We start from the raw sequence: 11,994 nt of genomic DNA, 5'->3' as shown, positions 1-11,994 counted from the left end.
TACATGAAAATAAAATCAGACCCAGCCACCAATATAAAATCGTGGCTGAGGAAGCCAGGCTCCCTCACTATTCATTTACCTTTTCAGATGCAAATGCTCGAGCTGGGACCTCGTGCAGGAGCTCTGGGGACTCCAGCACCTACCACACACACACGTGTACACACACTCACATGTGCATACATGCATGCTCACACAGTCACGTGTGTACACGTAAGCACATGCATGTGAGTACTTACACATCCACACATGTACACATGAGCGCACAGACACACATGCACACACAGGCATGATACCCAGATCAGATGAATGGCTGGTTCACAGGAGAATGCCCTGGTTCCCTCTGTCCACGGTTGCCTCCATGCACTTCCCCAAGAATGTGCGGCCTCTGCCAGCTTCCATGTGAGGAAGCACAGGGCCCGTGACCCACGAGAAACCCACTCTGTGTCCCTGAGCTGGATGGGATCAGTGGCCCAAAGCCACGTGACTCATGTCCTGAGCACTGATCCCGAAGAGCTCAGAGGGACCTGACGGGGAGGAGGGAGCCACTCCCCTAGGCCCGGAAGCCCCAGGAGCCCCTACCCCTGGCTCGTGGGAACATAGGTCCCCTCCCAACAACACCTGACAAGCCAGACCTGAGGACACAGCCAGCCAGCCAGAACAGACCAGCTGACCTCGCCGGGCATCCTAGAGCCCCAGGGGGACCTTGTATGAACAAAGCCAAGAGCCTGGCGCCATGCCCCGTGCCTGCACTCTCCCTTGGGCCGGTGGCTTGGGCCATGGCTGACCCAGCCCCGTGAGGCTGAGGACCATCAGCTCCTCCCAGGACCCACTTCTCTCAGGGTGTCCTTCTGCTGCAGCTCAAGACAGGGGGAGCAGGGACCACCCAGGGTCCTGGCCATGGATGAGAATTCCAGGAACCCTGTAGGCAGGAACACAGACCCACCCTGCCCTACTCACAGTTTGTGACAGTGGTACCCAGTGGGCCCTTTACACGAGGTCTCCCTCATTCTCCTGTGAGCGCCAGGCCAGGGTCTTCAGAGAAAGGGATGGGAAGAGGAGCAAAGAGACCACTCGCTCAGCTGTGACAGTCCTGAGGCCCCAGCCTGGGCCTCCACCCAGATCCTGGAATCCACGCCCAGCGGGTGCTGAGTGTGAGGCCTGGGTGGGTCCCAGGCCTCCTGAGTGATTTTGAAAGCTTGCCAGGATTGGAACGAGGCAGGTGCTAGCTCAGACAGACCCACACCTTCCTGCGCCCCAGCCTCCATCTCCCTGGACGGGGGCAGTCTCCTCATATATAGCAGGGGAGGTGGGCCTGCTGATTCCTCTGTCCCAGAGCCCTTGACAAGAGCAGGGGTGAGGCCCCAGCTGCCTCAGGCGTAAGGGGGGAACCCTGTGGATGTCAGCGTCCCTCCAGGTCATCAGCTGGGAGGCCGCAGAGACCTGCCCAGCTGAGGTCAAGCTCACACCCCAGCGGCTCCAAGGACAGGGGCCCGACAGCCAGGACCCACCTGGTCACAGTGTATGGGGCAAAGCAGACAATGAAGGACCCGATGAAGATGCTGGTCTTCCTGGCAGCCTGCTGGGGATGCCACTTCTGCTCAGTGGGTCAGTGCTGCCACTGCTGCGGGGAGAGAGGACAGGACAGCAGCCAGGGTGCCCGTGGGCAGGGCGGAGCCACAGCCCAGAGCCGACAGCCAGACCCGGCAGGTGCACAGCAGATGCCCAGGCTGGAGAGCCGGAGGGAAACAGAGAGCCAGGACAAGAGAGAAAGAACAACAGAAAGAGGGTTTCTTCTGTAAAGGTGAAATAAAGGCAGTGTGGAGGGCAGGAAGGAGGGGACCACTCTCTCCCCGTTCCGTCTCTAAGACCCCACCATGGCTCTTCCTTCCCCTCTGTACAGAGGGAACTAAGTCAGACCCGCTGAAGGAGGAGTACACTGGATCCTCGGGCAGGGAGAAGCTACCTGGGCCGGCTGTCTCGGGGCAGGAGAGCTGTGGGGAGCTCTGGGCACAGGTTGGGGAGGGACAACGTGGGCAGCGACACCAGCTGGAGATGCAGTGGGCAAAGGCACGCCAGGCTGTGAGCAGACGGAACCAGGCAGGCCCTCCAAGACCTGAGACCCCAGGCCAGCCGAAACGCTCTGCCTGCTGTGGGCACATATTCCACACGCAAATACAGATGCTGAAAAGCAGTTGGCCCTTCAGGTGTGCAGACTCGCAGAGCGTACAAACAAGACAATGTGGAAACCCGTGGGCATGTGCACGGAAAGACCCACAAGCGCGTGAACACCTGGGGCAGGTGACAGGGACCGCAGGCTCCTGTGGGCCAACTGCCAAGCAGGGTGGTAGGAGCTCCAGTGAGGCCCTCAGGGCTGGGCCCGGCGTATGGGCCGGCTACCCGGGATGCAGGTCTGCCATCAGCTCCAGGGCCTGCATGGTGACAACGTCGATGCGCCATCAGTGGCCGCGCGTCGCCCGCAGCACCTCCAGTGCGGTGAGGCAGAGCGCAGCGGGGAAGGCGGGAAGCGCGGGCGCTCGGGCTCCTAGGGCGGCGCAGCGAGCAGGACGCGCAGGCGCCGCTGTAGCCTAGACACCAGCAGGCGAGCGCAGTGAACGCAAAGGCCAACGACTGTCCCCACGCGTAGGCCGGCAGCAGGCGGGCGTGGCGCGGTCGCAGTCGCCGGACGTGCGCTGCCGGAAACCCACCGCCAGCCACGGGTATGCGCTTAGTGTCGCTACGCTTAGCGCCGCGTTGGACTCCAGGAAGGTGTCCAGGAAGCCGATGGCCTGACGCCACCTAGCACGCCGAGCAGCGTGAAGGGCACTTCGAGCGCAGCCAGCAGCAGGTGGCCCAGCGACAGGTTCACCAGGAAGAAGCCCGAGGCGCGCGCGCGCGGTTCAACTCTAGAGGCGCAGAGGAGCAGCCCCTGCGCGTAGGACAGCGGCGACACGGCCAGCACCAGCGCCGGCAGCCCAGCACCAGCGCCGGCAGCCCCGCCAGCAGCGCCTCTCCCGGGCCCCGGGCGCTAGCGGCTCGCCAGGCGCTCGCGGGCCCGCGGCAGCGGGGGCCGCGCTCGGGGCTCACTCAACTCCCGGCGCGCGCGGGGGAAGCTCCGGGGGGAGCAGGCCCGCCGCGGAGTCCCCACGGTGCAGAGGCGGCGGGCAGGGTCCGGAACGGCACGCGGGGAGCGGCGGCACGCACGGGGTCCCGGGTCGCCGGCCGAGCGCGCTGCGCTGCGGAGCCGGAGCGGCTCGGGGAGGACGGAGCGCGGTCGCCGCCGCACTGGTCGCCGCCCGTGGCGCTGTCCAGGGTGCTGAACGCGCTTGCCGTCCCCGCGCCGGGCGCACAGCTGCCCCATGGCGACGTCCCGCGACTGAGCTGGGCGGGAGGGCGAGGGGCGTGGGGTCACGGAGGTCTCTTTGCTGTCGCCTTGTCTTTCCTTCTCTCCTCACGGAATGGCTGGAGGGAGCTCCGCACCCTCTGCTCCGGACCAGGGGGGTCCTTGCAACGGTCACACCTTCTCAGAAGCTCCGGGGGTGACTCGTGCACAGTTGAGGTGCTAGCCACCCCGGCCGCTCCTCCTCCATGCATCGCCCCTCACCGCGCACCTCACCCTGCCCTGCGCTCTACCAAACCGCTGAGGGACGAGGCAGTTTGTGGGGGCCAGAGAGTGGGGAGCTGTCCCGGCCACAGAGGGAGCGACAAGGAGGGAGTTAAAGGGCCAAAGCATGTGCAGCCTGGGTCATGCTCCCCTCCCCAACCCCCAGCTCAGGGCCAGGAACTAGACCCACACTTGTTGAACCAAGAAGGGCGGCAGGAAGCAGAAAGGGGTTGGAGGGGGAATGAGGGAAGGCTGGAGATGAGGAGGTAAAGGTAAAGAGGAGAGGAGGAAGTGGACGGACAGAGGGGCAGGGACAGAAAAGCAGAGGGGGGGAAAGAAAGCAGGGGAACTGGGGAGGAGCAGCTCCCGGTGGGGTCCAATATGGACACACCTTTGAAGCTGGAGCTCTGCCCTTCCACGTGGCTCTTGGTGCTTTGGGGAAGGGGGCTCTGTCTTCCACTACCCCTCTTGGCTCCTGAACCTAGTCATCCTGTAGGAATCTTCCAGTCCCTTCAATGGCCAGTTGGCAGGACAAGGAGTAGGGAAGGCTTGGAAGCTACTGGCTCCAGGAAGCTTGCTTGGCATCTTCTCTGCAGCAGCAGCCAGATGTGATAGGAGCCAGAGGCAGACCCTTGCCCCAGCTTCCCCCCACCCCACCCTCACCAGGAGGCTCTGCCAGCCTACCCCTTTCTGAAGAAGAAAGTGTGGCTGGTGGGGAGGGGCTCACCCTCGTGGGGGTCTCCCTGGTGCCAGCACTGTGAGGACTGCAGAGAAGGCAGGTGGCTGGAGGAAGCAATAGGATGGACAACCTGCACTGGCCACCTCACCCCAGCCACATGGCCTCGAGCAAGTCACTCAACCTCCTGGCCTTCTTTACTCACCCGTAAGACAGGGATATTAACAGCTGGCAATGGCACCTGCCTTGTGTGGCTGCTGTTAGCTGGTCGATGTTACATAAAGGCAAGCCCCGCACTCACCGGCAAGGATTTACGGGGCGCCCACCCTGTGTAAGGGACGGTGACAGTCACAGCCTAGACTGTGGAGATGAAATAAGGCTGGGTTCCCGCACTTGGATGAGCAGAGAGAAGATACGGACAAAATAAGATCTGATCAACACGGCCACTCTGACCTCCTCTGAGAAACAGTGCTCTTGCGTCTGAGACGAGCGAGCTGTGTCAGTCACACGGGGTGGAGGCTCTGTCATGTGTGAACCGATTGATTCCCGCGAACGTGCTCTGAGAGCTTGGTGTGTGCAACTGGGGAGGGGAAAATGGGCGAAGGACGAGGGTTAACCGAGTTTATTGAATTTTACTTAATTTTAAGTATATTTTATTATTAAGCTCATTTAATTTTACCTTATTTAAATCTCACCACGGCCCCGGGAGATGGGCACTCCTGCTCCGGTTTTCAGGCGAGGGAGCAATTCAGAGCGGTTAGCTTGGATAAGCTGCAGAAGCACCGTCCAGACTCCCACAGTGCAGAAACAGCAGTCGGCCGGGGCTTGGGGAGCATGACCCTCCCGGGACAGACCCCGACAGGCTTAGGAGGGACGCACAGAGACTGCAGGCCAGGCTGAGGCGACAACAGAGATGAAGCCGGAGTGTGGGCGTGTGGGGAGTCCAAGGTGTGGCTGAATGTGTGTGAGTGTGTGTGAGTGTGAGCGTGTGTGGGTGTGTGTGTGTGAGAGTGTGAGCATGTGTGCATGATCACAGGGCAAAAGGAGCCAGCAGGAGTGGCTGAGACCAGATTCTGCTGGGCTTTGAAGGGCTCTGAGGAATTTTTTAGGCAACGCAGAACCATGAAATCTTGCTGTGGGGGGACCTTCGGAGCCCGCACTGAGCTCTGTGATGCGCATCTTAGCAAGAACGGGCAAGACGGCCCAGTGAGGGGCAGGCCCTCACCTTTTAGAGGATTTTTTTAAAGTCATGCTGAAAATATTTAACATTTTAATCAATTTTTTTCTAAGCCTGGAAGGTGAATGGATTAGACCCTGCATGGCACCCTGCAGGGGGTTTAAGTGTCCATCGGGAATGAGATCTGAGATGAGAAGATTAAATGATCTTCTACTGATAAGACCACAGGGCTCGGAACCACCACCGGCATCCCGGGGAGTGGGGGCAGCCCGGCTGCTGAGATCTGAGACGGGAAGTGCTGGGGGCTTTGGGGGCCAGCAGACAGAATGCATGCAGGTCTATCAAGATGCCCCCCACAGCCCGGCAAGCTGCCTTCCAGGCGGGCACCCCAAAGGAACAATCGGAAATGTCAGCAAAAATGTTTGCCTGCACACACGCAGAAAAGGGAGGTGGGGAAGGCTGAAAGAAAGAGAAATGGGCCAAACACCCAGCAAGAGGAAGACGGCAAATACATTACTGTGTTCCCACAGCACGGCACCACACGGCCCTCAAAAGGTAGGCGCGCCAGAGACAGCGCCCTCTGCGCCCTGTGGCGAGACCTGGACACGCCCCGTGGTCCCAACTGCCAGCAGCGCCTGCGGGCGGGGCGCCGTGGGCCAGCCCTTCAGGGCACCGCGGGTTGGTAGAATTATGAGTGTTTCCGGGGCTTTTGTTTCTTTATTTGTTCCTGTAACTTCCACATTTTCTGTAGAAGCATGAACTGCTTCGAAAATCTGGAGATAATTCAGAGAGATCCGGTTCAAGACCTCCGTCAAAACTCCGAGCAGCCCTGTGCCCTCCAGACCCCAAGGTCTGCCCAGCACGACCGGCTTGTGTTTCCCAGCTTTGGAGCACCTTAGTTTTGTAAACTGCTGGTAGAAATTCTCTTCCTGGGAGGAGGAAGTAGAGTGGGGCAGAGAGAGAGAAAGAGAGAGGGAGTGGATTTCCTTAAAACTGCAGAGGGTAGAAAAGTGCTAACATTGGCAGTGTTGTCTGCACCCCTCAGTCATCACCCTCGTTCCATCAACAACACGTCCAGTTAACTCCTCAGTGGGGCGTGGAAGTGATCCTGAGCACAGGGAGCCGGCCCCTGCGAATGCTGGCATGAGTCTCGTCCGTCCCCTGCCTCCTGGAGGTCACAGGACGGAGAAGAGATAGGGAGAGGCCAGAACCTGGACACGAGCGCCCTGGCAGCGTCAGGGCAGGACCTGGGGCCACAACATGGTTTGAGGGAAGGGGCCGGCACTGAGTCAGACAGGCCCGGATTAGCATCCTGACCCGCCACTGAGGAGCACTCTGATCCACAGCCTCAGTCACCTCGTCTGTGAAAGGGCTACAGCACCCTCACAGAGCGGCTGAGTCAGTTTCAGCAAAGCTGCGACGTGGAAGGCCTGGCCCCTGATGGTCACTCCACAAACAGTCACGCCTCCGGGGTTGGAGCTGCTTTCCGCCCTTCTCCGGCAGAGCCCACTTGGTGTCTGATGAATCACCGAGTCCCTTCCTGTGGGGGACACCAGTCCAGGATGGGACCATCCTCTCCACGGGCATCTGTCTGCTCCCAGCACATCTGGACCCGTGGCCACATGACAGATGCACAGCGGAGATGGGAAACGTGTGCCGTGCCAGGCGGTGAGCCAGTCCCAGAAGTCTGATGTTCCCAAACCCCGTGCATCGTGGTTCCTTTGTCAGAAAAGAGATCCCTTGCTTCTGGTCCATGAAAATAGACGCAGTGAGGGGGAGTGGAGCAGAGATGGGGTGGCGACTCCTCTCTTTCTCCGCACCCCTCTGGGCTGTGCTCACTGTGATTTAACAAACAGCCGTCATTCATTTGGGTCAGGGGCTTAGCCATTTAGGGTTTCAGGCCGTCCGGGCTTCTCTAACAGAACACCACAGACAGGGCCGCTTAAGAAAGCAGACATTTCTCACAGTTCCGGAGGCAGGAAGATGAGGCTGCTGGGGGTCGCCGACTTCTCTCTGTGTCCTCACCCAGCGGGAGGGGCGAGGGGGCTCTGCGGGATCTCTGTCATTAGAGCACTGATCCCACCACCGGGCCCACCGCTGTGCCCTCAACTCCTCCGGAAGGGCCCTCCTCCTGACGCCATCACTGGAGGCTGGGATTTCAACACACGAATTTGGGGCACGAAACATTCAGACCACAGCACAGGGACTCCTACCTTATTTCCCTCAAGCTCATTGTGAAGAAGACATTGCAGACGCAGAGAAGAGGAGGGAAGGGATGCGCGAGGCTTCCAGGGAGCCCTCAACCTCAGACCCATCTCCGTGGAAATAAAATGTTAAATAAATACTCTATTTGTTTGTTCATCCATTCAGGACACATCTGACGCAGGTCTGAGGACACAGGTGGGTAAAACCAGGGCCCATCCTCCAAGAACTTGCAAGTCAGTTCCAAGTGGGCCTCGTAACCCTGGAAATGCCTTTGCTGGTGGCAGGTGTTCCCCCGGCGCGTGCCGTGCCGCCGCGGTGCCCTCGATGGAACGTTTCCCCGTGCCAGGGGATCTGGAGCTCCGACCCCTGCACACCCTCTGGTGATGAGGGCAACAGCCAGTGCTCGCCGGAGTTCCCTCCACACATCACCTGCCCATCTTCCGGGCACGCCACGAGGGGCGGATCCCACTGCCCAGGCTCCCACTGGTCACCCTGTTCAGCCACGGCTTACCCAAGGTGACCAGGTGAAGATGCGACAGAAATTACGTTAAAAATCTCTGAGTGTATGGGGCGTATCAACTACTTAACCCCATCTGATGCGGGTCACAAACAACAGATGAGTTTTATTCTCTTCTTCTGCCACTGGAGAAATTTGGCCCCAGAGAGACCCAGGGACCGGCCTGAGGCCACACAGCTGCGGGGGGCCCAAGACCTGGACGCCACCCTCCGCCCCCAGTGAGAACACAAACGGTCAGGAGGTGGGTGAGCGGGCTCTGCCACACCTCCACGCCGATGGCCAATGTCCGGGAATTCTGTTTGCTGACGCCGATGGCCAATGTCCGGGAATTCTGTTTGGTGACGCCGATGGCCAATGTCCGGGAATTCTGTTTGCTGACTTGTACAAAGTCACCTCTCCTGGAGGGAACGCAAGTTCCCCGTCACCTTGCACGTCACGGAACCCACTCATTGTTTCGGTTACAGCGCTGGTGAGCATCACCCCCGTTTCTGACATCCTCTGCCTGACAGGTCCCGGGAACAGTCACACAGGCAGGAGCCCCGGCAGCCTGGCCTCGAGAGCTGGGCGAAGGAGGGCAGGGCGAGAGGAGAAGGAACCCCGGAGCACGGTCAGCGGATGGGTCGAGGCTGAAGGCACCTACAGTACGGAACCTGACGACCCAGGGCCGCCTGTGGGAGCCAGAGCATCGGAGTCTGGAGCTGGCGTCCGGCAGAGCGGGGCTGAGCCTGGCTCAGACGCTTAGTCCCTCACGACCTTAGACGAGTCGCTCCACCTCTCTGAGCCTCAGTTTCTCCATTTGTAAGATGGCAAGAACCATCTTCTTAGGATCGTCGGGAGGGAACAACAAGGTAAAACAAATTGGAAGCAGCCGACGCTGAGCATTCAGCTGGTGCTTCCTCAGTGGGTTAGCCAGGTGAAGACTGGAAGAGCATTCTTGGCAAAGGGAACAATGTGCGTGAGAACACTGAGAGGCAGCAGAGGGCATAAGGAGCTGGACTGGGGTGCCAAAGTGGGGAGCCTGGCTTTAAGGGCTCCTTCTGTGCTGGGTGGAGGGTGTGTTGGAGCAGTGCAGGGGGCCCTGAGCCGCTGGGGACAGCAAGGGCCGAGCGTGGGACGTGGCCCGGAGGAAGGTCTGAGTCCCGCCCAGATGAGCAGCCCGGGGCCGGCAGCGGTCTGCTCCCTCCTGCATCGCCTCCTTCCGGTGGTACTGGCTGTGGGGGGACGTCCCTCTCTGCACACCAGGAAGGATGGCCGTCTGAGGACCTTCTGCAGACTGACGGCTCCCTCCAGGACCCGGGCCGGCCGCCCCCAAGGTGGGGAGAAGCCCGGAGGGCTCCCACCGCTTCCCCGAGTGCCCCTCAGCACCGCCCCACAGCTCATGCTCCTTCCTCCTCCTCACGGCCAGCCCCGCAGGGGAGGAACCTAGGGGTTTCTCGAGGGAGAAGGGTTCCCTGCAGAGAAACAACTGGCCAGTGAATCAGAATTCATGAGACACACAAACGCCAGTAACAAAATGACATGAGGGGCCGGCCCTGTGGCCTGGTGGTTAAGTTCAGTGCACTCCACTTTGGGGGCCCAGGTTCAGATCCCAGGCGCCAACCTACACAGCTCCTCAAGCCATGCTGTGGAAGCGACCCGCTTACAAAATAGAGGAGGACAGGCACAGATGTTGGGCTCAGGGTGAATCTTCCTCAGCAACAAAAAAAGAAAGAAAGAAAAAGAAACATGTTCCAACTTCCTGGTGATCAAAGTCATCCAGGGAAAAGGGAGGATGAGCTCTTCACCGTTAGTTGGGAAAAGCGCTTCCCAGAGGGGTGGGGGATGGACGCAGCGTGCACCACAACATCCCACCACAGACACTAGAAAAAGGCTTTTCCTTTAGCATAGAAATGTAAAACTCCACACATATTTATGAAGGGCCCGCAATGTCTGGCAGCAGCTCATTCCGGCATTTAACACCAGAAGTCAATCGTGTGGATGCAACAGTGAGGACACCAGAGGGCCAATGTGGCTCATCTCACAGGCCTGGGGACACTCAGTCCCCCCACGTGCACATACACACACACGCACAGGAAATGCTGGGGGCGGGGGCCATGGCTCAGGTCTGGACTCGTGGGCAGAGGATCTGTCCAGGCTTTGTATTGAGTTAACCAGAGAGAGGAAACAGAGGATTGCACACAAACCTGTGTGTGTGTCTGTGTGAAGGTGAGCATGCATGTGTGTGTGTGTCTGGAGGTATCTGTGAAGGTGAGTGTGCATGTGTGTGTGTGTGTAGGTGGGCATGGAGGTGAGCACGCGTGTGTGAGCATGGAGCTGAGCACTTGTGTGTGTGTGGAGGTGTCTGTGAAGGTGAGCACGCATATGTGTGTTTGTGTGGAGGTGAGCACACATGTGTGAGTGTAGAGGTAAGCATGTATGTGTGTGTGTGGAGGTGAGCACGTGTGTGTGAGTGTGGAGGTGAGCAAGTGTGTGTGAGTGTGGAGGTGAGCACGCATGTGTGTGTATGTGGAGGTGAGCACACGTGTGTGTGGAGGTGAGCACACATGTGTATGTGTGTGGAGGTGAGCACGCATGTGTGTGTATGTGGAGGTGAGCATGTGTGTGTGTGGAGGTGCGCACATGTGTGTGAGTGTGGAGGTGAGCATGTGTGTGTGAGTGTGGAGGTGAGCATGCATGTGTGTGTATGTGGAGGTGAGCACGTGTGTGTATGTGTGTGTGGAGGTGAGCACGTGTGTGTGTGTGGAGGTGAGCACCTGTGTCTGAGTGTGGAGGTGAGCATGCGTGCATGTGTGTGTGTGTGGAGGTGAGCACGCATGTGTGTATGTGGAGGTGAGCAGGCGTGTGTCCATTGTGGGGGTGATCTGTGGGCGCCCAGAGGGGACTCGGCCGGGCTGTCCTCGGGAGGCCCGGCGTCAGTTTCTCAGGAGAAGGACTCGGTGTGACCGTTACAGTCCTTGCCAGTCTCCTGTGTTTCTTTTACTTCCCTGTGATACTCATATCCCATTTTTTTTTAAGATTTTTTAATTTTTTTTTCCTTTCTCTCCCCAAAGCCCCCCGGTACATAGTTGTATATTCTTCGTTGTGGGTCCTTCTAGTTGTGGCATGTGGGACGCCGCCTCAGCGTGGTTTGATGAGCAGTGCCATGTCCACGCCCAGGAGTCAAACCAACGAAACACTGGGCCGCCTGCAGCGGAGCGCGCGAACTTAACCATATCCCATTTTTTAAAACAACAAAAGCGCTGTTTTCAAAGCAGCTCTGCCCACGGTGCCCTCAGAGAAGCCACGGGACTCAAGCTCGGGCCGCCCTGTGTCTGGGCACCTGGAGGGAGGGCGCAGGCCGGCCGCCTCCCGCGAGCACTCCTCCCTCCCTCCCTCCCCCGGGTGCAGGCTGCCAGGCCAGGACTCCAGGCGCAGCGGCAACTCTGAGGAACTCACTGAAACTCGCTCATTCACCCTGCGCCCTGGGAGACCCTCGGGCTGGGGCTGGGTGGGCAGGATGCGCAGGGCCCTGGGGCGGCCTCTCCAGACGGGTGAGTGGGATGTCACAGGGTGAAAACAAGGGAGTGGGGTGCATGTTGTGCACGAAAGCAAACGGCACAGGAGGGCAAGGAGCTTTGGGGCTCACTGACACCCTGGAGGCCACACGGTGACCTTTGATGTCACCCCACTTCTTCTGTGTATTCGTTGTCTACACTGCGTAACAAACGACCCACTTAAACCAACATCCCTCTCATCGTCTCAGGTTCTGTAGGTCCAGTGTCTGGGCAGGGCTGGTCCTCGCCTCAGGGTCTCACGCAGCCAGGCTCTGACCCCCTCTG

General features: G+C 59.4%; 1 protein-coding gene across 1 annotated transcript; it reads right to left on the bottom strand.

Moving 5' to 3' along the window:
- Positions 1-2,393: 2,393 nt before the first annotated feature.
- GPR78 (G protein-coupled receptor 78) lies at positions 2,394-3,358 on the bottom strand. Its single transcript, XM_070615324.1, is given in 6 exon segments — positions 2,394-2,521; positions 2,524-2,544; positions 2,547-2,705; positions 2,708-2,791; positions 2,794-3,006; positions 3,085-3,358. Coding segments are annotated over 6 exon segments (879 nt in total).
- Between the last annotated feature and the right edge of the window lie 8,636 nt (positions 3,359-11,994).

Source organism: Equus przewalskii, chromosome 3 (assembly GCF_037783145.1).
Source record: "Equus przewalskii isolate Varuska chromosome 3, EquPr2, whole genome shotgun sequence".
In the NCBI taxonomy this organism is placed as follows: Eukaryota; Metazoa; Chordata; class Mammalia; order Perissodactyla; family Equidae; genus Equus; species Equus przewalskii.
Note: the sequence above shows the minus strand (reverse complement) of the source record. Positions and strands in the feature narration are given on the sequence as shown.